This window comes from Oncorhynchus gorbuscha, linkage group LG09 (genome assembly GCF_021184085.1).
Source record: "Oncorhynchus gorbuscha isolate QuinsamMale2020 ecotype Even-year linkage group LG09, OgorEven_v1.0, whole genome shotgun sequence".
NCBI classification, from domain to species: Eukaryota; Metazoa; Chordata; class Actinopteri; order Salmoniformes; family Salmonidae; genus Oncorhynchus; species Oncorhynchus gorbuscha.
The window spans coordinates 69,517,452-69,543,458 of record NC_060181.1 but is presented as its reverse complement, the minus strand read 5'-3'; the positions used below and the strand labels follow the sequence as shown (position 1 = coordinate 69,543,458).

The following is a 26,007-nucleotide window of genomic DNA, read 5'->3' as shown; positions in this document are numbered from 1 at the left end:
TATACATATATATATATACACATATACATATATATACATATACATATACACATATATACATATACACATATACATATATATATATACATATATATACATATACATACATATATATATATATACACACATACATACATATATACACATACTTACACATACATATATACACATATATATATTATATACAGTGGGGCAAGAAAGTATTTAGTTCTCCCACTTAAAAAGATGGGAGGCCTGTAATTTTCATCATAGGTACATATGACATATGTATATATGACAGACAAAATGAGAAGAAAAAAATCCAGAAAATCAGTGTATGATATATATATATATATATATATATATATATATATATATATATATATATATATATATATATATATATATATATAAATCAATAAATATATATATATATATACACACATATATATATATATATGTAAATATATATACACACACATACATATATATATATAAATAAATCAATAAATATATATATATATATATACACACATATATATATATATGTAAATATATATACACACACACATATATATATATATATATATATATCATTGATGCAATTTCAATGTTGTTTGAGTAACTTTGTGTATCACCAAATTAGCTTGAGATGATTTTACTGCAACATTGGTCACTGCATCCAAGTTGCTTGACATTTCAGTCAAGGCGAGCTCATGAATATAAGCTCCCCGCCCACTCAGCTTGCCTTTTCAAACTTCCTGGTAGTTAGAGATGAGAGAAAAAGTACCTTTCAGAATGACTGTTCAGGACGTTTAAAAGACTGCGTCGTGTGAAAATGAAGGTTAACTCATGTGAAATGCCAAGAAAACGCACTAATCTGATGAATCGACACAACATATTTGATCACCTTTAATCCTGGAAACTCTTTACCTCCCAACAAGAAAGTGTTGTTTGTGGTTGTTTACCATTTTGAAAGTACACCACAACATGGATGCCTCTGATGGTTCTTTAATGGCATAGAATTGCCTTTATGTGAAACACCCTTTCTCCTCTGAATGGTCTTCAGAGAGAGGTTTCTCAGTATTTCAACCACCCCCAGATGAATCAATTCACACCTGCTGACTACAGACAATGAGCATAGAAATATAATCACCATCAACATAAAAGATGTTAAGTATTTCAAACATAACTGAGCCAACATAATGGTGTTCTATGTCTTACATTTAGGTGGGCTGGCTCCATTATTATGTGGATCTCACTGGAGGCGCTGCCTTTGGCTCTGACATGTATTCTGACTACAAATCACCTCTTGTGCCTCCGATTACCTTTAATTATGCTTTAACATCCTGTTGGAGCAGAGTCAACGACCATAGGAGCACACGCTGGAGGCTTGCTAAGGGCTTGGAAAGGTAGGTAAGATCTTGGAAAGGTAGGCTTGTGAAGGTAGGTACCTTGGAAAGGTAGGTAAGATCTAGGATGTTCTGTCAGCACAATGTAATTAAAAACAAAAAAATGTTTTAAGTGAGAAGTAGGCATTGGTCTGACGCCGAAAAAAAAAGGAAATTGCCAGATCAATGTTTAAAACAAGACAGAGAAAGTTGGTTGTTTAACCTAACAGAAATGACAGAACAAATATTACAACACATATTATGGTTAAACTCAAATATACTAATTGATAAAAATAAAAAAATATTCCAAAACAATGTTTTTTTAAATCAATTAGTATGTTTGAGTTTAACCATATTTGTTGTAATATTTGTTCTGTCTTTTCTGGTAGGTTTAACTACTAACTTCCTCTGTCTTGTTTTAAAAGTGATATTTTGGAGATGATTTCATTTTCAAATAACCCGAAAAAACCGCAGAGTCTTTGTATAGTCTTGAACATGAGGTGAGATATTCTTACCAATCTGCTAGAGAACCAGTTTGGATAGATTTGTTTTTATTGTGATAAGACACTCAAATGGTCAGACTTTTACAGATCAGTTAAATCAAAATATTGTATTTTCATGGAATTATTTAAAAACACTATTCACATGAATGACAGATGCATATTTTGCATATATATAGATAAAATGACACTTAAAATCAAAACGACACAAAATATTGTAAAAAGCCTCTGTAAAAGTCTGACTATAAGACCTATGAACCTGTGTGTGGAATAATGTGAATGTACGTCCTTGGAAGACTGAGAAAAATTAATTGGCGCTTTGAGTGTCATTTTGAGAAAATGGCCGATAAAGATAGGCTAATATAATTAAAATGTACTTTCCATAAATATGACCATTTATGTCACATTAATTCAACTCTTATTCCTGTATCACTACTAAACTGACAAACATAAAATATACCTTTTACAAATACATTAGTATGTTTAATACATTTGTTTCAACAATAGAGCATATGCTTTGAATACTGGTCTGTTGGGCAAATATACAGTTTTGAGCAAATTCTCATATCACTTTGCTCAACATGTCACTTACAAGGATTTTGTATGGCTGTTGAAATGTACAGAACATTAATCAGCTATGCCTGCCCCATATGTAAGGCCCCCTGAGTTGTTGCTGGTGCTGCTTTACTTTCTTGACTTTGTCATTGGACCTGCGCCTACACTTGGCACACTCTGTTGAAGCAGCATCATCTCTCAAAACATGCCTCGCATCCTCCTCTCTGATTGCTTCCAGTGTCACCAAAGTGCTGTCAAGCCACAATTTGTCGGCTTTTTTTGCCCACGAAGACAGTTTTGAGGCATTGCGACCATATTACAGAGTTCAGACATTCATTTGCATTCTGGGATCCTCCGTGCTGCATTCTCTTGAGAAGGTTATCAGTTGACATCCTATGATATAGAGGTACCATTTTCTGTGCAACCTAACCTTTCTATTAAAAAAAGTATGGCCTCCATGGTTTTTGTGACTGGGTGGATCTTCACCATTTCTGGGGTTCGCTGGTACCAGCACCAAGATGACGAGCATCTACCGCGAATAGGAATTTTGTCTGTTGACATGGAATGGACAAGACCAGCCCAGATAGCATTCTTCAAGAATCTCACCCCTGTAATAGTTTTGTAAACTCTTACACTTTTGTGCAGTGAGTTTCCCTACACCTCTCCCACCGAAGCGCTGTTCCCATCCTCTTGTGGGCATTATTGATGCATTCTAGTTTCCCTATCTTAATGCCTGGGTAGGGATCTAATTTAACATCTGTCTTGTATGCAGTACTGTCACCATCTGAGAGAATCTGGATGTTACGAACGTGGCGGCGACTGACTGATCTGGCGCACATGCGCTTAGCTGCTTCCTGCTCCATTGCTTTGCTCGAACCTGAGACGTTTTGAGCACAGTCATCTGCATGTGAATCCTTCCAGTCCCTGAACTCCTCCTCACTAATTCCACTTTTCCTTTTCATCACACATGCATGGCAGCATGAAGACAACACCTCATAGTCTATCACTAGACCTGTTACAATGTCTATGCACACACCTATTCCCGTAGTTGGAAGTGAATCCTCTCTTGTGCCATCAAAGGAAACATGAATGTCTATGATGGCAAATCAGCAAATCTGCTATGTCTGGGTCTATATCTGCATATGCTCTTCTAATTATCTTTGTAGCACTCTCCATTGACTGTGGCCCTCTCTGAGTCTCTGCAACTAAAGTATTTATTATGACGTCTGTCGACATTAGTCATAACTGCATTACTAAATGTCAGCATGTTACCCTATGTAAATATTAGCATATCAATATGTATTTACTTAATGTAAAGCGAATTTCTCAGTATTCACAGTAGGCTACAGCCATATGACACTGTAGGCCTATGCGACAGTCTCATTGTATAGTTATGTTTTCCTATTACTCTGTTTATTCACTTTGAATACATTTGCTGGAGCAAGGAAATCTGTACACAGCAAGTCACCTGACAATAATGTGCTACTCTCCCATTTTATTTATCTGTCACTCTCCTGTCATGTTTCTGATATGAGCTGAGATGCAAGGAAGAAATCCCTAGAACTTTGCTTATGTTCTTAAGTACAGTTCATGGGCTAGAAGAACCATCCTCACATTTATGTCAAATGCCACATCTCTCCTTGAGCATTCCTGCAGCCTGGAGGAAGTGTAAACACTCCTCCTAAATGCATCACAATCACCTTCACAGTGTGCACATTCTATCATGACAGAATTACAGAATCCTTGGTTGGTGGGGTCTATAGTGATTTTCAGTCCAGTGTGTAGAAACTTAGGGCAAAATTAAATCATGTACAAGTTGGTTTATTTGTGACATGTGGAATAAAAGCCACTGTTGGCTGGCTGGCTAGTTGATCTCGGCTAGCTGTCATCTTTGTCTAAATTAATTTCTGTCTCGACTTGCTGCTGCCGGCTACCTCCTTTTCCTCATCTACCTGTACTGCCACTGCCTGTGTATAGTACACATCACAATTTGGTTGTAATCCAGAGAGGTTGGAAACATCTAGATCTTCTATGAGGCTGTGGAGGGATCCAAATTGTGGATTTAAAAGAAAACATTAATCATCAGCGTACCATGACGCCTTTCTTTTTAAGCCCTGGGATTTCTAGCCCCTTAATATTATTGTTGGATTTGATTTTAATAGCTAACATATCGATGGCCATAATAAATAGATATGCCGATAGTGGACAACCTTGTTTTACTTCTCTTAACAGTTTAATACTTTCTGAGAAGTAGCCATTGTTTACTATTTTACACCTGGGGTAAGGATACACAACTTTAACCCATTGTATCAGAGATTCCCCAACATGTAAATATTCCATTCTTATTCAAAAGCCTTTTCAAAGTCAGCTATGAATACCAGGTCTGGTTTCCCAGATTTTTCATAGTGTTCTATTGTTTCCAGTACTTGTCCTTATTTTATCTCCAATGTATTGTCCATGTAAAAAACCTGTCTGATTAGGATGAATAATATCCGACAATACCTGTTTACTACTATGCACTATGCATTTTGCATCACAACACTGAAGTGTAAAGGGCCTCCATTTTTTTTTAATGGGCTGGATCTTTATATTTACTACTTGTGTCCTGTTTCAGTAATAATGAAATCAGACCTTGTTGATGATCTGATAATCTACAATTATTGTAGGAGTGGTTAAAACATGCTAATACCGGTCCTCTGAGTACATTAAACAACAGTTTGATGTACCTTAACTGGTATGCCATCAAGCCCTGGAGTTTTCCCCGACTTACAGCTTTAATTGCATCAAGAAATTCATCCCCAAAATTATTTTTGGTAGAATTTCTATGTTGAATATTAAAAAGGAATTTGATGCACTTTTCCCTATAGTCCATACAGTTTGCTATATGTTTATAATATATGAATCTTTCTTAAATAAGTTCCTCCATTTCTTTTAGTTTTTCCTCTAATGTATTCTATGCCTCTATTGTACAGTTTTTATTGCTACCCACTGTAGTGTTGGTCCCTCTATTGGTCTCTCTATTTCCTTTGTTAATATTAATTATTTTGACCTAAATTGCTTTTGTTTTAAAAGATCAGTATTGAATTGCATAGCACATTTAAAAGTTTCCAACACAATAAGGGGATCTGCTGTAAAAACGGTATATTAAATTGGAAAAAGTCAGCTATAAATGATTTTGTCCTGGTTAAAATCAAGCTGTCAGCCAATATGCTTAGATTAAATGTACAAATCTGATTATGGTCCAATATCATATTTAAAATAATCTATCTACAATTAGCTAATTTGGATCAAAATTATTGTTAATTAATGTCATCACCCCTTTTGAGTTTCTTTAACCATGGAAGAAGTATATTTTGCCCACCTCAAACCTTATTCCACAAAACCTAATCTAAAATTGTACAATTACAACTGGCTATACGTATTTCACCATTTACAATAATGAGATACAAGTATTAATTATATTTATCGATATATATGTTTGTAAACTTACCATAACAAATTACCATAATGAATGAGTGTCCATATACTGTAGCGGTACCATAGTATTTGCATTGCTACTGAGTAAACCTCCAATTGTTCTCCACTATTCCACCTGATAAAACCTCCCTCCATCCAAAGTTGGATTGTCTGGCAGACCATCCCTGTCCACCTCTATCTTAGGGCCTTTGGGATATTGGGACCCATCCTTTATTGGGACCCATCCCACACAACAGAAGCAGATAAACTGACAAAAGCATTTCCAACACCCTCACATCAATTGTAAAAAGCTATATAAAAAATATATACAGTACCAGTCAAGTTTGGACACACCTACTCATTCAAGGGTTTTTCTTTATGTTTTGCTATTTTCTACATTGCAGAATAATAGTGAAGACATCAAAACTATGAAATTACACAAATGGAATCATGTAGTAACAGAAAAAGTGTTCAAAGTGTTCAAATCAAAGTAGCCACCCTTAGCCTTGATGACAGGTTTGCACACTCTTGGCATTCTCTCAACCAGCTTCATGAGGTAGTCACCCGGAATGCATATAAATTAAAAGGTGTGCCTCGTTAAAAGTTCATTTGTGGAATTTCTTTCCTTCTTAATGTGTTTCATCCAATCAGTGTTGTTGTGACAAGATAGGGGTGGTATACAGAAGATAGCCCTATTTTTAAAAGACCAAGTCCATATTATGGCAAGAACAGCTCAAATAAGCAAAGAGAAACAACAGTCCATCCTTACTTTAAGACATGAAGGTCAGTCAATGAGGAAAATTTCAAAAACATTTAAGTTTCTTCAAGTGCAGTTGCAAAAACCATCAAGCGCTATGAAGAAACTGGCTCTCATGAGGACTACCACAGGAAAGGAAGACTCAGAGTTACCTCTGCTGCAGAGGATAAGTTCATTACAGTTACCAGCCTCAGAAATGGAAGCCCAAATAAATGCTTCACAGTTCAAATAAGGGACATCTCAAAATCAACTGTTCAGAGAAGACTGCATGAATCAGCCCTTCATTGTATATATATGCCATTTAGCAGACGCTTTTATCCAATGCGACTTACAGTCATGTGTGCATACATTCTACGTATGGGTGGTCCTGGGGATCGAACCCACTACCCTGGCGTTACAAGCGCCATGCTCTACCAACTGAGCTACAGAAGGACCATGTCATGGTTCCACCGGTCACCAGAGGGCAGCAGAGACATGACAAAACTCAGGTGTGTCCTATTTACTCATTATGATTTCCCTGTTAAAAGAGGTGTGTTTTCTGTTGTCCTTCGCAGGAGCTTGAATTATTTCCTGTGTGCGGTCGTTTCCTGATTGAGTTTTCGAGATTTAGTGTTTGTGGTTTTTTAAGTGTACTGTGATCCTGCGAGTAAAGTATTATGTTTATCCTTAACCACTGACTTCTCGTCTGGTCTCTTCTCTGATCCAGGGTCCACATCACCATGTCATATTCATGGTCGATTAGCTGCAAAGAAACCACTCCTAAAGGACACCAATAAGAAGACATTGGACCGGTGGAAATCTGTCCTTTGGTCTGATGAATACACATTTTAGATTTTTGGTTTCAGCCACCGTGTCTTTGTGAGACACAGAGTAGGTGGCTGGATGATATCTGAATGTGTGGTTCCCACCGTGAAGCATGGAGGATGAGTTGTGATGGTGTGGGTGTGCTTTGCTGGTGACACTGTGTGATTTACTTAGAATTCAAGTCACACTTAAACAGCAGGACTACCACAGCGTTCTGCAGCGATACGCCATCCCATCAATGTTGTAAATGACTATTGTAGCTGGAAACAGCAGATTTAAAAAGAAAAATGAAATATCTACATAGGCGTACAGAGGCCCATTATCAGCAACCATCACTCCTGTGTTCCAATGGCACGTTGTTAGCTAATCCAAGTTTATCATTTTAAAAGGCAAAGTGATCATTAGAAAACTAGCCTTCTTTAGACTCTGTGAGTATCTGGAGCATTGGCATTTGTGGGTTCGATTACAAGCTCAAAATGGCCAGAAACAAATAGCTTTCTATTCTTGTTCTGCGAAATGAAGCCTATTCCATGCGAAAAATTGCCAAGAAACTAAAGATCTCGTACAATGCTGTGTACTACTCTTTTCACAGAACAGCGCAAACTGGCTCTAACCAGAATAGAAAGAGTGGGAGGCCCCGGTGCACAACTGAGCAAGAGGACAAGTACATTAGAGTGTCTAGTTTGAGAAATAGACACATTACAAGTCCTCAACAGGCAGCTTCATTAAATAGTACCTGCAAAACACCAGTCTCAACGATAAGAGGTGACTCCGGGATGCTCTTATGTCCAGTGCCTGTGTTCTTTTCTTTTATTTTTATTGGCCAGTCTGAGATATGGCTTTTTCTTTGCAACTCTGCCTAGAAGGCCAGAATCCCTGTTGTCGCCTCTTCACTGTTGACATTGAGACTGGTGTTTTGCGGGTACTATTTAATGAAGCTGCCAGCTATTGGGCTCCGAGTGGTGCAGTGGTCTACGGCACTGCATCTCAGTGCAAGAGGCATCACTGCAGTCCCTGGTTTGAATTCAGGCAGCATCACATCCTGCCGTGATTGGGAGTCCCATAGGGCGGCGCACAATTGGCCCAGCATCGTCTGGGTTTGGTATTGTAAATAGGATATGTTCTTAACTGACTTGCCTGGCTTAATTGGATGACATAATCAAAAATGACCTCACTCTTATTTAAGTCTCTGCTAAACTTTTGACTGGTACTGTATATATAACAAAAAATCTTGCATATCTTAATTTATTTCCACAATTAACAAATAATATGTGTAATAATGGAGGCAGTTCATATGAAGTATTGTTACCTAATAACTAGGATAATTACATATTTGGCAAGTAATTATTTTTTGGCAAACAATTATTGGGATTCATCCTGTATTGTCCCTAACATCATTACCCCATAGCAACAGATGTACCTACTTCTTAATTAAGATCTTAGGTTATGGTTAGTTATAACATTACCTATAACCCAGGGGTCTATTTATAACATAATTGTCTAAATTGCATTGTCAAACAATGCCAAAGAAAAAACATTAATATACGTAGAAAAACCCTCATCCTTTCCTGTAAGTCTAAATATGGTACTGCTATATCTAAAAAAATAAAAAATCACAATTTTCCATGCCTGAAAAGAGAAGAAACATATGCTCTTCATTTAACAGGGATTAACTTGCCTTGTAGTACATAAGCACAAATCCCCAGCTTTGCCTTCTCCCTGTCTTTGCCATAAAATAAGTCATATTGTTAGGCTATTGCTAGACTATTAACCACATTAGTCACTGTTCTCTTAATTAACCCCCATGCTAAAACTACAGATCTATTACAAACCCTTTAGCTGGTTCTGAGCTGTGGCAGGCTGGCATGGTGGTGTTGACAGTGTGGAAAACAAGGACTACTGGGTCAGTATCCAAAATGGCACCCTTTTGACCAGAGCTCTATCAGTCCTGGTCAAAAGTAGTGTACTACATAGGGAACAAGAGTATCATTTGTAACACAGACTGGGTGTAATTGAGCTGAATGAGCCTCCTGCCCCCCACACACTAATTCTAATGAGTTGAGAGAACGGGGAGCGACGGGGCAGCCACCAGGTGTTCCTGTGACGTCTGCGTGTTCTGGGCTCCATTCCCATGACCCGAACGGACCTCCATGATTAAGCCAGAGAAATGCTGTTATGTTACAGACCTGTTGCGTTCAGCTAATTGTTGTATTGTTAATAGGCATTGATTACAGTGTTCCCTCACTGTTTACTGTCTCAGTGAATGATACAAGTCCATTATGATGCCTGCCTATAAACAGGATGAAATTCATCAATTATCAACTGGGAGCAATGACATCTACAACCTCTAAATCCATTGAATGATGCATCCCAAATGACACTCTATTCCTTTTATCGTGCAGTACTTTTGACCAGGGCCCATCATTTTGACCAGTGTACTATATAAGGTATAGGGTACCATTGGGACACAACTGAAGAGTGAACTAAGTTCATTCACACTGCAGTGTGCACTGCAGGATGATCCTCATCTACATAAAAGAAGCCAGCTGGGCATGAGAGGATGGTGAGAGGGAAATGGGGCATGGAGCATGGGAGCAAGCTCTCAGGGGTAAAATGGCATAAGGTAGGTAGCATATGGTAGGGGCATTCAGGGGCATTGACGAACCCCCTAGCAGCAGTACCTTAAGGTCACTCCCATTGAGTCTCATTCTGTTGATCCTCCGTCCACTGGGTCTGGAAGAGTCTATCCAGTAGATGAACTCCTTCTTGTAGTCAAAGTCTATGTGGATGATATTGTTCAGGCCCTGTAGATACAAGAGGGAAATTATTAGATTCAATTGACATTTATTGTCCTAAAAAAGGAAAATCTTAATGCAGTTCAGACATTACATATACAAGCCACATAGAAACATATGCAGGAAACAAACAGTAAATAGTCAGACATGAACAATTCCCCCATGAACCAAATCTACATATACAAGAAGCTACACAAAATTGTACATAAGGGGTAAATGCTACCTGAAGCACACTTTTCACAATTTAAATAGATTTATGAATTGCAATTGAGTGTAATTCAGAATATAAGCAATATTTAAAAGCAGAAGAAAGAGTAAGTAAAAGCTGTGATTAAGTGGTACTTCATAATGAAATTGCTTCAGTAATGCAAAGAACAGTAAGACAGTAGAGTGCATTCGGAAAGTATTCAGATGCCTTGATTTTCCCCCCACATGTTATGTTACAGCCTTATTCTAAAATGATGAAATAAAAAAAATCCTCAATGTACACACAACACGCCATAATGGCAAAGCGAAAACAGTTTAAAAAAAAACATTTTTGCAAATGTATAATTAAAAAAAAAACAGAAATACTTTATTTACATAAATATTCCGACCCTTTGCTATGAGACTCGAAATTGAGCTCAGATGCATCCTGTTGCCATTTATCATCTTTGAGATGCAACTTGATTGGAGTACACCTGTGGTAAATTCAATTGATTGGACATGATTTTGAAGGGCACACACCTGTCTAAAAAAGCTCCCACAGTTGACAGTGCATGTCAGTGCAAAAACTAAGCCATGAGGTTGAAGGAATTGTTCTAGAATTCTGAGACAGGATTGTATCGAGGCACAGATCTGGGAAAGAGTACCAAAACATTTCTGCAGCATTGAAGGTCCCCAAGAACACAGTGGCCTCCATCATTCTTAAATGGAAGAAGTTAGGAGCAAGAAGTTGAGCAATCGGCGGAGAAGGGCCTTGGTTAGGGAGGTGACCAGAAACCTGATGGTCACTCCAGAGTTCTTCTGTAGATATGGGAGAACCTACCAGAAGGACAACCATCTCTGCAGCACTCCACCAATCAGGTATTTATGGTAGAGTGGCCAGACGGATGCCACTCCTCAGGAAAAAGCACGACAGACCACTTGGAGTTTGCCAAAAGGCACCTAAAGGACTCTCAGACCATAAGAAACAAGATTCTCTGCTCTGATGAAACCAAGATTGAACATTTTGGCCTGAATGCCAAGCGTCACATCTGGAGGAAACATGGCACCATCCCTACGGTGAAGCATAGTGGTGACAGCATCATGCTGTGGGGATGTTTTTCAGCGGCAGGGACTGGGAGACTAGTCAGGATCGAGGGAAAGATGAACAGAGCAAAGTACAGAGAGACCCTTGATTAAAACCTGCTCCGTAGCGCTCAGACTGGGGCGAAAGTTCACCTTCCAACAGGACAACGACACTAAGCACACAGCCAAGACAACGCAGTAGTGGCTTCGGGACAAGTCTCTGAATGTCCTCGAGTAGCCCAGCCAGAGCCTGGATTTGAACCCACTCGAACATCTCTGGATAGACCAGAAAATAGCTGAGCAGCAACGCTCCCCATCCAACCCAACAGAGCTTGAGAGAATCTGCAAAGAAGAATGGGAGAAACTCCCTGAATAGAGATGTGCCAAGCTTGTGCCAAGATGACTCAAGGCTATAATTGCTGCCAAAGGTGCTTCAACAAAGTACTGAGTTAAGGGTCTAAATACTTACAATATGTAAACGTGATATTTCAGTAAAAAAAACAATTATGCATTTACAAAATTTTCTAAAAACCTGTTTTTGCTTTGTCATTATAGTTTTTTTGTGTGTAGATTGAGGGGGGGAAAAACGATTTAATCTATTTTAGAATAAGGCTGTAACATAACAAAATGTGGAAAAAGTCAAAGGGTGTGAATACTTTCCCGAAAGCATTATATGTATACTGTAAGTGAGGGCATATTCTTCAGTGAGACTCTGGAAGTGGATGATTCACAAACGTAAGTAATCCACACATACAGGCCGGTCAACACATTTAGATTTAGCTAGGGTTTCAAGCAGCGAAGCTGGTTGACACCCTACTGTATTTGTTGATGTTCATTATTCCGGTTCTCCAAAGATTTGGTGAAATATACAAATTGCTGTGAGGTGGCCTAGGAGGGTGCAAATTGGCATGATGGTAAAGGCCCATGAATCACACGCTCTCATGCAACGGCATGCCCCATTTGACCTCGAGTCAAATAGGTACATAGGTCTCTCTACTCATAAGGAACACATTTGCCTCAAAGACGGCATTTAGAATTTTGTGGGGAAAAAACACTTAAAACGTTACTCTGCTGGCACCGAGTGACTGATCTGCACAAAACTTCATATACAGCATAATTTGCCCAAGGTCTCTCAATGCAATATTTTACAAGCTAGCATCTCACACAGCATGGTCTCTACTCTTATCAATAAACATTCACCTGGTTGTGGTCTGGCACATAAATGCATATAAATCATATTCTAACAACTTGAGACACATGTTCCAAAACAATGTCAAGACTAAACCAATGCAAGGACATTGTGATCAACCACACAGTGGCGCTATAATGGGCACATGTTTATATTTCTTGATCTGTTTGACTGGGAGTAATGAAATATGACACACACGCTTGGGGATAGGAGTCTAGTTAACCTGTAGAATATAGTTCAGTTGGGTCACACGGTGACGCTGTTGGACAGGAAAATGAGCAAAGAAAATAAATGCTGAAATATTTATTTCACAACAAACAAGATAAAATACAAAACAATGTAACTAAGTAAACAACTAATAAGCACCGCAAGGAAAAGCAATGCTAAAAATGTGTTTTAAGATCTCTTTAAAATATGTCCACAGTTAAGTCCCCCTTCAGGTTCTCTGACAGGCTATTCCAGAGGCTGGGGGCATAACATCTAAAGACTGCCTCTCCATGCCTCTTGTTCCTAGGCTTTGGGATAGTTAAGAGGGCGGTGCCAGATGACCTGAGGGACCTACTGGTTACATAACTTAAAAGCATTTCTGACATGGATTGGGGTGCACAATCGTGTATTGATTTAAAAAGCAATACAATCATCTTAACATGAATTCTAAAACTCACAGGCAGCCAGTGCAGAGACTTTAAAACCTGTGTACTGTGTGCTCTCCGTCTGATCTTGGTCAGTATCTGTGCTGCAGCAATCTGTATGTTTTGCAGTTGACCAATAGCCTTCTTGGGTAGACCAGACAGGAGAGCATTACAGTAGTCAAGCCTGCTTGTAATAAAAGCATGCATGAGTCTCCTGCGAAATGCAGTGACTGCCTTCAGCTATTTTCTTAAACCCAGTGAAAACTGAAGCACTACCAAGAGAAGCCCTATCCTATCAAAGACATAAGAGTGAGGTACATCTCTTGCTGTCATGTTCAGAAGACCCCCTGTCAGTCAGATAGGAAACACTCCCTTAACAATTGCACCTCCTCTGCTGGGCTGCACGGCAGGTGCCATGATAAGGTGTTGGAGAATCTGACAGGCTGTACCAGACATCTTCATCAGATCATCAACACCCTCAAAGACAGCCTGCGCCAGTATCCTTAGGGACCTCTCTAGGGGAGCACTCTCTTTCCTCTCTCTCTCTCAGACAGAGCAGCTCTTAAGGCCAAACAGCTCATTGGAGGAAAGGACTGCATATGGGTGGACTTACATTTAATAATACAAAAGGGGAGAAAGACAAGAGGTCCAAAGTAGGCCTATTGTATGTAGGGCTATCATCAGGCATAATAACGTATATTGTAGGCCTAATTGTATGAAAAGTATGGATATGGTAAGATGATTCAACTGCATTTGTAGTGTGATCAAGTCCAGATACATTCCATCTGATGAAAAGAGTTAATAACTGTAACATGCTGATTGCTGATTGGATCATCATCTCATCTTACATAAAATCATTAGTGGCATGACTTAAATTGAACATGTAATGGTTTGATACACTGACACGAGGTCAGTGGAGTGTCAGCCAGACGGTAATGCAGCAGCGCTACTTAGTAGAGATGGTCATATGCAGATCCCCCCCACTTCAGCTTCCATTAATGCTAACATAGTGATTAAAGTGAATGATTGCTGCTGAGGCCAGCCAGGCCACTCAACAGAGTCAGGAGGAAGAGATGATTCTCAATAGGCCCCTATAGAATTCCCCCAGGTTAAACTCTATTCTCAGAGTGTGTGATTCATAAAATGAACCTGGGATTCAAGTGGCTAACATGACAGTGGTGATGAGGCCTAACCGTGATTGAAATAGATTCTCCGTAGGGACCTCACTAACACTATTTCCCACTGTCAATCAACACAAGCAGGTCGACTCCCCCACAGGGAGGGCGAGTGAAGAATCACATTGAAATTGGAAGGTTGACAAGCTGGAGAATGACAAAATGATGTAATGTAATGCCTAAACGTAGATGGTACACAGGGTATATACTGTAATACAGAGCTCTCTCTGTAAGAAGCAAGCAGCTGTGGCTTTTCTGACACAACATCTCAACTATCATCTCCTCTTCATAACAAGGTCAGGCTAGGCAACCTCGACCCCACGTATATCCCTGCTAAAAATGCTTCTGATATTTCCTATGAAATAGGAATGAGAAGTACTGTAGTCATAGTGAACATTTTGCTGTAAGAAAGTCCATTATCTCTCCAAATAACTATACCTGTATCTAAGTAACCTGGAGCACTTTGAAATTAATATAAATAAAATACAAACAAGATACCGTACATGATTCAATTAGCTTAGGCAGTGATCCTTGAAAAGGTGTCAGTATTTTGTACAAAGACATTAAATGCAATATACCTGTCATGTTTGTCATTTATTATCATGTCTTGTCCCTGTGCTCCCCATGCTATTCGTTTCCCTCTGCTGGTCTTATTTGGTTCTTTCCCTCCTTCTATCCCTCTCTCTCCCCCCTCCCTCTCTCACTCTCTCGCTCTCTCTTCTCTCTATCGTTCCGTTCCTGCTCCCAGCTGTTCCTATTCCCCTAATCATCATTTAGTCTTCCCACACCTGTTCCCGATCCTTTCCCCTGATTAGAGTCCCTATTTATTCCTTTGTGATCCGTTCCTGTCCCGTCGGTTCCTTGTTTTGTATTCACCATGCTGTGATTGTGTTTCGCCCTGTCCTGTCGTGTTTTTTTGCCTTCATCAGATGCTGCGTGTGAGCAGGCGGCTCTATCAACTACGGCCTGCGCCTACCCGAAGCGACCTGCAGTCTGTGGCCGCTTCTCTAGTTATTCCCCTCTACAGACTAGAGGATTTTTGTTATTCCCTGTTTGGATTTAAATAAACTCTGTTTCTGTTAAGTCGCTTTTGGGTCCTCTTTCACCTGCATGACAGAAGGAACCGACCAAGGAATGGACCCAGCGACTTCAGACGCTCGTTACACTGCCGTCGAGATCCAAGGAGCCATGCTCGGCAGACACGAGCAGGAATTGTCTGCTGCTCGCCATGCCGTGGAGAACCTGGCCGCTCAGGTTTCCGACCTCTCTGGACAGTTCCAGAGTCTACGTCTCGTGCCACCTGTTACTTCCTGGCCTGCCGAGCCTCCAGAACCTAGGGTTAATAACCCACCTTGCTACTCCGGGCAGCCCACTGAGTGCCGCTCCTTTCTCACGCAGTGTGAGATTGTGTTCTCTCTCCAACCCAACACATACTCTAGAGAGAGCTCGGGTTGCTTACGTCATTTCACTCCTTACTGGCCGGGCTCGAGAATGGGGCACAGCTATCTGGGAGGCAAGGGCTGATTGCTCTAACAAATTCCAGAACTTTAAAGAGGAGATGATTCGGGTTTTTGACCGTTCAGTTTTTGGTGGGGAGGCTTCTAGGGCCCTGGCTTCCTTATGCCAAGGTGAACGGTCCATAACGGATTATTCCATTGAGTTTCGCACTCTTGCTGCCTCTAGTGAGTGGAACGAGCCGGCGCTGCTCGCTCGTTTTCTGGAGGGACTCCACGCAGTGGTTAAGGATGAGATTCTCTCCCGGGAGGTTCCTTCAGATGTGGACTCTTTGATTGCTCTCGCCATCCGCATAGAACGACGGGTAGATCTTCGTCACCGGGCTCGTGGAAGAGAGCTCGCATCAACGGTGTTTCCTGCTCCGCATCGCAACCATCTCCCTCCTCTGGCTTTGAGACTGAGCCCATGCAGCTGGGAGGGATTCGCATCTCGAATAAGGAGAGGGAACGGAGGATCACCAACCGCCTGTGCCTCTATTGCGGAGTTGCTGGACATTTTGTTAATTCATGTCCAGTAAAAGCCAGAGCTCATCTGTAAGCGGAGGGCTACAGGTGAGCGCAACTACTCAAGTCTCTCCATCAAGGTCCTGTACTACTTTGTCGGTCCACCTACGCTGGACCGGTTCGGGTGCTACATGTAGTGCCTTGATAGACTCTGGGGCTGAGGGTTGTTTCATGGACGAAGCATGGGTTCGGAAACATGACATTCCTTTCAGAGAGTTAGATAAGCCTACGCCCATGTTCGCCTTAGATGGTAGTCATCTTCCCAGTATCAGATTTGAGACACTACCTTTAACCCTCACAGTATCTGGTAACCACAGTGAGACTATTTCTTTTTGATTTTCCGTTCACCGTTTACACCTGTTGTTTTGGGTCATCCCTGGCTAGTATGTCATAATCCTTCTATTAATTGGTCTAGTAATTCTATCCTATCCTGGAACGTTTCTTGTCATGTGAAGTGTTTAATGTCTGCCATCCCTCCCGTTTCTTCTGTCCCTACTTCTCAGGAGGAACCTGGCGATTTGACAGGAGTGCCGGAGGAATATCATGATCTGCGCACGGTCTTCAGTCGGTCCCGAGCCAACTCCCTTCCTCCTCACCGGTCGTATGATTGTAGTATTGATCTCCTTCCGGGGACCACTCCTCCTCGAGGTAGACTATACTCTCTGTCGGCTCCCGAACGTAAGGCTCTCGAGGATTATTTGTCTGTGTCTCTTGACGCCGGTACCATAGTGCCTTCTTCTTCTCCGGCCGGGCGGGGTTCTTTTTGTTAAGAAGAAGGACGGTACTCTGCGCCCCTGCGTGGATTATCGAGGGCTGAATGACATAACGGTTAAGAATCGTTATCCGCTTCCCCTTATGTCATCAGCCTTCGAGATTCTGCAGGGAGCCAGGTGCTTTACTAAGTTGGACCTTCGTAACGCTTACCATCTCGTGCGCATCAGAGAGGGGGACGAGTGGAAAACGGCGTTTAACACTCCGTTAGGGCATTTTGAGTACCGGGTTCTGCCGTTCGGTCTCGCCAATGCGCCAGCTGTTTTTCAGGCATTAGTTAATGATGTTCTGAGAGACATGCTGAACATTTTTGTTTTTGTCTATCTTGACGATATCCTGATTTTTTTCTCCGTCACTCGAGATTCATGTTCAGCACGTTCGACGTGTTCTACAGCGCCTTTTAGAGAATTGTCTCTACGTAAAGGCTGAGAAGTGCTCTTTTCATGTCTCCTCCGTTACTTTTCTCGGTTCCGTTATTTCCGCTGAAGGCATTCAGATGGATTCCGCTAAGGTCCAAGCTGTCAGTGATTGGCCCGTTCCAAGGTCACGTGTCGAGTTGCAGCGCTTTTTAGGTTTCGCTAATTTCTATCGGCGTTTCATTCGTAATTTCGGTCAAGTTGCTGCCCCTCTCACAGCTCTTACTTCTGTCAAGACGTGTTTTAAGTGGTCCGGTTCCGCCCAGGGAGCTTTTGATCTTCTAAAAGAACGTTTTACGTCCGCTCCTATCCTCGTTACTCCTGACGTCACTAGACAATTCATTGTCGAGGTTGACGCTTCAGAGGTAGGCGTGGGAGCCATTCTATCCCAGCGCTTCCAGTCTGACGATAAGGTTCATCCTTGCGCTTATTTTTCTCATCGCCTGTCGCCATCTGAGCGCAACTATGATGTGGGTAACCGTGAACTGCTCGCCATCCGCTTAGCCCTAGGCGAATGGCGACAGTGGTTGGAGGGGCGACCGTTCCTTTTGTCGTTTGGACAGACCATAAGAACCTTGAGTACATCCGTTCTGCCAAACGACTTAATGCCCGTCAAGCTCGTTGGGCGTTGTTTTTCGCTCGTTTCGAGTTTGTGATTTCTTACCGTCCGGGTAGCAAGAACACCAAGCCTGATGCCTTATCCCGTCTGTTTAGTTCTTCTGTGGCTTCTACTGATCCCGAGGGGATTCTTCCTTATGGGCGTGTTGTCGGGTTAACAGTCTGGGGAATTGAAAGACAGGTTAAGCAAGCACTCACGCACACTGCGTCGCCGCGCGCTTGTCCTAGTAACCTCCTTTTCGTTCCTGTTTCCACTCGTCTGGCTGTTCTTCAGTGGGCTCACTCTGCCAAGTTAGCTGGTCATCCCGGTGTTCGAGGCACTCTTGCGTCTATTCGCCAGCGCTTTTGGTGGCCGACTCAGGAGCGTGACACGCGCCGTTTCGTGGCTGCTTGTTCGGACTGCGCGCAGACTAAGTCGGGTAACTCTCCTCCTGCCGGTCGTCTCAGACCGCTCCCCATTCCTTCTCGACCATGGTCTCACATTGCCTTAGACTTCATTACCGGTCTGCCTTTGTCTGCGGGGAAGACTGTGATTCTGACGGTTGTCGATAGGTTCTCTAAGGCGGCACATTTCATTCCCCTCGCTAAACTTCCTTCCGCTAAGGAGACGGCACAAATCATTATTGAGAATGTATTCAGAATTCATGGCCTCCCGTTAGACGCCGTTTCAGACAGAGGCCCGCAATTCACGTCACAGTTTTGGAGGGAGTTCTGTCGTTTGATTGGTGCGTCCGTCAGTCTCTCTTCCGGGTTTCATCCCCAGTCTAACGGTCAAGCAGAGAGGGCCAATCAGACGATTGGTCGCATACTACGCAGCCTTTCTTTCAGAAACCCTGCGTCTTGGGCAGAACAGCTCCCTGGGCAGAATACGCTCACAATTCGCTTCCTTCGTCTGCTACCGGGTTATCTCCGTTTCAGAGTAGTCTGGGTTACCAGCCTCCTCTGTTCTCATCCCAGCTTGCCGAGTCCAGCGTTCCCTCCGCTCAAGCGTTTGTCCAACGTTGTGAGCGCACCTGGAGGAGGGTGAGGTCTGCACTTTGCCGTTACAGGGCACAGACGGTGAGAGCCGCCAATAAACGCAGGATTAAGAGTCCAAGGTATTGTTGCGGCCAGAGAGTGTGGCTTTCCACTCGCAACCTTCCTCTTACGACAGCTTCTCGTAAGTTGACTCCGCGGTTCATTGGTCCGTTCCGTGTCTCCCAGGTCGTCAATCCTGTCGCTGTGCGACTGCTTCTTCCGCGACATCTTCGTCGCGTCCATCCTGTCTTCCATGTCTCCTGTGTTAAGCCCTTTCTTCGCACCCCGTTCGTCTTCCCTCCCCCTCCCGTCCTTGTCGAGAGCGCACCTATTTACAAGGTACATAAGATCATGGACATGCGTTCTCGGGACGGGGTCACCAATACCTAGTGGATTGGGAGGGTTACGGTCCTGAGGAGAGGAGTTGGGTTCCGTCTCGGGACGTGCTGGACCGTTCACTCATCGATGATTTCCTCCGTTGCCGCCAGGATTCCTCCTCGAGTGCGCCAGGAGGCGCTCGGTGAGTGGGGGGTACTGTCATGTTTGTCATTTATTATCATGTCTTGTCCCTGTGCTCCCCATGCTATTCGTTTCCCTCTGCTGGTCTTATTTGGTTCTTTCCCTCCTTCTATCCCTCTCTCTCCCCCTCCCTCTCTCACTCTCTCGCTCTCTCTTCTCTCTATCGTTCCGTTCCTGCTCCCAGCTGTTCCTATTCCCCTAATCATCATTTAGTCTTCCCACACCTGTTCCCGATCCTTTCCCCTGATTAGAGTCCCTATTTATTCCTTTGTGATCCGTTCCTGTCCCGTCGGTTCCTTGTTTTGTATTCACCATGCTGTGATTGTGTTTCGCCCTGTCCTGTCGTGTTTTTTGCCTTCATCAGATGCTGCGTGTGAGCAGGCGGCTCTATCAACTACGGCCTGCGCCTACCCGAAGCGACCTGCAGTCTGTGGCCGCTTCTCTAGTTATTCCCCTCTACAGACTAGAGGATTTTTGTTATTCCCTGTTTGGATTTAAATAAACTCTGTTTCTGTTAAGTCGCTTTTGGGTCCTCTTTCACCTGCATGACAATACCATACATTTATCAGTTTCCATCTTAGTAAATTAGCAGATTCTTTCATCCAGAGCAGTTAGAGTTAAGTGCTAATCGCTCAAGGGCACATCGGCAGATTATTCACCTAGTTAACTCTAGGATTTGAACCAGCGACCTTTCAGTTACTGGCCCAACTCTCTTAACCGCTAGGCTACCTGCTAGGCAGTGATATACAAAAAAAGTGACAGTACAAAGAAGACACTAAATAGACTAAATTTAACTGATTTACATAATGACTCACTTTGCAGGCAGAGAGTATTAATAGGGCTAAATGAGGGTGTTTTCAACGGGCCAGTATTGTGGGCAACTTGTTATAACAGATGTGTCACTATACGGATCTTAATTGTTGCACCATTAAGGTTTCACGGTTCCATTTCATGATCCGGTTTTAATCTCTCCCCCCTCTCTCCCCCTCTCTCTCATTAACAGTCAAAGTCAGCAGATGAATCAGAGACATGTGAGACACAAAACAAGGACAACTATGAATGCACTAATTGTAAGTTTCTCTGGATAAAAGCATCTGCTAACTGACTCAAATGTAAAATCTTAACTAAATGCAACATGGCAGGGTAGTAGCAAGGTAATCTTACTGACAGGGATAAATATATGCAAACCAGATATGGTTACAGATCTAATTGTGTGCACTTGATCTTCTGGTTTCTGTCATTTTACCCTGAGACGGTCTTATCTTTCCAAAACAGAGTGACAGACAGACTAAGATCCGTATGCATATTTTGGCATCAGTTTAAAACAAATACTTTCACTTGTGTAGATATATGTTTTCTATATTATCTTGTAGATATATGTTTTCTATATTATCTTGTAGATATATGTTTTCTATATTATCTTGTAGATATATGGTTTCTTCTTACCTGTTTCAAAATGGTGTAGTTTGATCCATCCACACTCAGTTTCCTGATTTCATGATGATCTGCTAGTATGAGAAACGGTTCCTCCACTGAAAGGAAGAGAGCAAACAAATGTCCTTTAGAATAAGGTAAACAAAAACAAATAAAACACTGGAATCCAATGTGTCACTGGAACCATTCTGTCAGACTGCATGCAGTACAGCATTGGTATTCTACAGTACTACGCTTAGCATTTCTGAAAATAGGTAAACATCCTTTAGAACAGCTCTTGTGAAATACTGTACATCACTAGAGAACCATTCTGACGGACAGCAGGTTAATACACTACAAGCTAATTACCAAGACGTGAATATCCTTACCGGAGAGAGCCTTGCAGGTGTTGGGGCTGCGCTCCAGGGCTTCGTAGCCGTCCACACACAGACACTTGAAGGAGCCGTAGGTGTTAATGCAACGCTGGCTGCAGGGCAGGCTGGAGGAACATTCATCAACGTCCACACACGTTTTCCCGTCATCCTTCAGCCGGAATCCAGGCCAACACTTGCACTGATCATCACACAAACAGAGAAGTAATGGAGCATATTTTAGTCGAGACAAATTTAACAAATTGTAGTCTATTTACTCAAGATATTGCAGCAGCTGGTTGATACAGTAAATGCTTTGCAGAGACAGAGGGACATTCAGCTCCAAATTTAAATTGTAACAACACTCACTCAAATCTAACTTCTCAATTTGCCAGTACATCTACTCACAAAATAACACAAGACCAATAAAAAACACTGGCATCAATATGATGACATACATGTCATGGCAGAAGAACAATACGAAATAAATTAAAACGGCTGCCATTCAGCAAATCCAGCCCAAAATAACTGTGTCAGCTGTTACTGGCCACTGCTTAAATTCCTCTCTGATCTACAGTTCTAACCTTCCAGGCCTTTCTGCTGATATATCTGTTCAGGCTAGATGGATGAGTTAGGGGTCTCTGTTGATGTGCTCTCTGGTCATCCAGCTCTGTTATGCTTCAGTCTCTAGACAGCCAGGTCAGGGAACACTTTTTTACTCTATCGTTGTTGGTCACTTTGTAATGCAGAGAGCAGGGGGCAAGGAGGGGGCAAGAGGGGGGCAAGGAGGGGGCAAGGGGAGAACCCAGAGTGAGGGTCAGAGTGTGTTATTCTGACATCTCTGATGGCTGTGGGGTCACCCCGGAGCAACGACTGTGCCCGGGATCCAGGCCAGACAGCAGAATAGCACAGTCACCCCTCAGAACACTCAGCAGAACTGTCCTCTCTGGCTGTGGCTCAAATGGCACCATATTCCCTAGCTAGGGCCCATTGGACTTTGGTAAAAAAGTAGTACACTAGGGAATAGGGTGTCATTTGAGACAAAGCCTTTCTCTTTGACCAGCAAACACACACGCTCCTGGACAGCTGGCACGGAAGCCTTCCCAAAACCATTTACTCATATTTCATCACTTGTATCCATAGCATAGGTGTGTATACAATATGATGATAGGATCCTACCGTACTGTGTGTATAACCTTACTCTGTGATGGATTGACTGTGCTTGCTTGACTGTGTTTGTGTGTTTTTAGCTTGTGTGGGTAAGCTTAATATAGTCTCAGGCACAACATAATCATTCATTTAAATCATGAAAATAAGGAGATAATAATGTTGGCACTTTACCAGTGCTGTGTTACAGTCTTCTGCATACAAAATATTTCAGAAACGTTTCCTTGATTAAACTCAGGTTCTGTACTTATTTAAAACGTTTCTATTGTTTTGGCTACATTATTATTGGTAATACCTGCAAACCCTCCAGCGTGTTACAGCTGTCCACCTATCAAGCTGTCTCTGACAGAACTAAGGATTGGATATCAAGAACTTATTAAACCTGAGGAAAGGAAAACTAACCTTGATTATGATTCTGAGTATACTGGGCTGAGCGTGTATCAAGGCCCGAGCGTGATGATTCCTACCTTGTATCCAACAGGAAGTTCCTGACAGTTCTGTGTACAGCCACTGACTCTGCGATTCAGACACTCGTTCACGTTGCAGTTCTTCTCATCGGACCTGTCTCCACAGTCGTCTTTCTTGTCACACAGACTCCCTTCAGAGATGCAGCGTCCATTGGAACACATGAAGAATGAACCGTTGCACAGACTCCCTGGAAGGTAATTTATAACTCAATGGCGAAGCAAAAAGTATTTCCGATAGTTATTTTTTGTACTGCATTTTGGTAAATCAGATTAACTTTATTCAAGATGAATGCTATTTGGAAAGTTTTACTCGTACAGTGTTCATATCTTTGGTTTCTATCCTCTATTAGTTAGACTGCTGACAGTAATGGATAGATTGGTACTGTAGAGAGAACCAAACAGCAGCAGACAGTACCTGTATCTAAGCAAACAGCAGTAGACTGTACCAGCTGCAGCCAGAAAGTACTAACAGCAGTAGACTATACCAGCTGCAGCCAGAAAGTACTAACAGCAGTAGACTATACCAGCTGCAGCCAGAAAGTACTAACAGCAGTAGACTATACCAGCTGCAGCCAGAAAGTACTAACAGCAGTAGACTATACCAGCTGCAGCCAGAAAGTAGTAACAGCAGTAGACTATACCAGCTGCAGCCAGAAAGTAGTAACAGCAGTAGACTATACCAGCTGCAGCCAGAAAGTAGTAACAGCAGTAGACTATACCAGCTGCAGCCAGAAAGTAGTAACAGCAGTAGACTATACCAGCTGCAGCCAGAAAGTACTAACAGCAGTAGACTATACCAGCTGCAGCCAGAAAGTACTAACAGCAGTAGACTATACCAGCTGCAGCCAGAAAGTACTAACAGCAGTAGACTATACCAGCTGCAGCCAGAAAGTAGTAACAGCAGTAGACTATACCAGCTGCAGCCAGAAAGTACTAACAGCAGTAGACTATACCAGCTGCAGCCAGAAAGTAGTAACAGCAGTAGACTATACCAGCTGCAGCCAGAAAGTACTAACAGCAGTAGACTACATTACCTGCAGCCAGGCATTTGAGGTTCAGGGGCAGCTCGTCAGATCCGTCAGGACAGTCCGGGTAGCCGTCACACTCCCACTGAGCACTCAGCAGGCAGCGGCCGTCCCCACAGCGAAACTCCTCAGGTCCACAGGACCGGTACTCTGCAGAGACAGAGATACAAAGAAAGCGCTGCAGCCTCACTAACTGACACTCACACAGGCCAACACATCATCGCAGTTCCGAGTTACTGTAAAGGCATTCTACTTCCAACTAATTTTCTGTTACAGTAAGGTCTTAATGAGTTTTAACTCTGTTATAATGTAATACAATGTTATTACTCAGTTATTACTCTGTGGTAGTGAAGAGAAAGCAACAAATCTACTTGCCACATTCAAGTGACTCGTCAGATCCATCCCCACAGTCATCGTCATGATCACAGACAAAACGCAGGGGGATGCAGTCTTTGTTGTGGCAACGGAAGGAGTTGTCATCACATGTGTTGTTGGGTGCTGGCCGTGGGGTGAGAAACAATGTTGAAGGGTTACATTATGAGTCAACATCACTCTACAGATGTGGGATCACAATGCATATGCTCAACAATATGGAGTCAGCACTGGAGGAAGTGGGGTGGAGGTGGAGGAGGTATTTTCTTATCACTTTCATTTTATTACTGGTGAACTCTAACTTCTCCAAAATCCTAAAAAAACAAAAACTTATTAAACATTTTGTTAACCTTTTTTGTCCACTATTTAGTGACTGACATTGTATGTTTGCACATGCAAAAGAAGGAAAATAAAACGCCAGAGGAACGCCAGGTAGTGACATCACACTGACCTCTCACACTCTCCTTTACTGAAATAATGTGGAAATCCTAGTTAGTAAAACATACTAACACAGAGTGGTAAAGCTAACTAAAATAGTTATTCCATTGATTCTGATATGGGGAATTGAATTTAAATGGTTTGTCAAATCCATTAAAGATAAGTCCAACTGAAAAATGTTCTCCTGTCTTCTGGTTAGCCTGTTGTTTGCAAAGGTCGTTACATTGTAACTACAAATTCATTTAAAAACATGTCACTTCACTTTACATTAAAGCTGCAATATGTAACTTTTTGGGCAACCACACCAAATGCACATAGAAATGTGAGTTACATATCTGTCATTCTCATTGAAAGCAAGTCTAAAATATGTGCGCAATTTCTATGCTTCCCGGTCTTTACTTTCATTTTTGCATCTTTTACTGTCGGTTTAGTACACCAGCTTCAAACAGAGATTGTAACAATAGAAATAAACTAATTGAAAATGACCAGCAGCTAATGACACGGTGTGCCTTGTCATTTATAACTGCGACCTGGCCAGGATAAAGCAAAGCAGTGCAACAAAAACAACAACACAGAGTTACACATAAATAAATGTACAGTCAATAACACAAAATAAAAGAAAAATAGAAAGATCTATGTACAGTGTGTGCAAATGTAGAAGAGTAGGCAGGTATGCGATAAACAGGCCATTGAGGCAAAAATAATTACAATTTAACATTAATACTGGAATGATAGATATGCAGATGATGATGTGCAAGTAGAGATACTGGGGTGCAAAAAAGAGTAAAAGGGTTAGTAATAATATGGGTGTGCTATTTACAGATTGGCTGTGTATAGGTACAGTGATCGGTAAGCTGCTCTGACTGCTGATGCAGAAAGTTAGAGAGGGAGAT

At 42.0% G+C, this 26,007-nt stretch overlaps 1 protein-coding gene across 1 annotated transcript in view; it reads right to left on the bottom strand.

Annotated features, from left to right (window-relative positions):
- The window catches only part of lrp1bb (low density lipoprotein receptor-related protein 1Bb), a 433,776-nt gene that overhangs the window by 51,205 nt on the left and 356,564 nt on the right, over window positions 1-26,007 (bottom strand). Inside the window, exons 53-58 of the mRNA XM_046364065.1 lie at window positions 24,680-24,802; window positions 24,314-24,454; window positions 23,280-23,467; window positions 21,664-21,847; window positions 21,308-21,393; window positions 10,124-10,246 (exon numbers count right to left, since the gene is read on the bottom strand). Coding sequence (XP_046220021.1) covers window positions 10,124-10,246; window positions 21,308-21,393; window positions 21,664-21,847; window positions 23,280-23,467; window positions 24,314-24,454; window positions 24,680-24,802 — 845 coding nt within the window. The remainder of the gene's footprint in view (window positions 1-10,123; window positions 10,247-21,307; window positions 21,394-21,663; window positions 21,848-23,279; window positions 23,468-24,313; window positions 24,455-24,679; window positions 24,803-26,007) is intronic.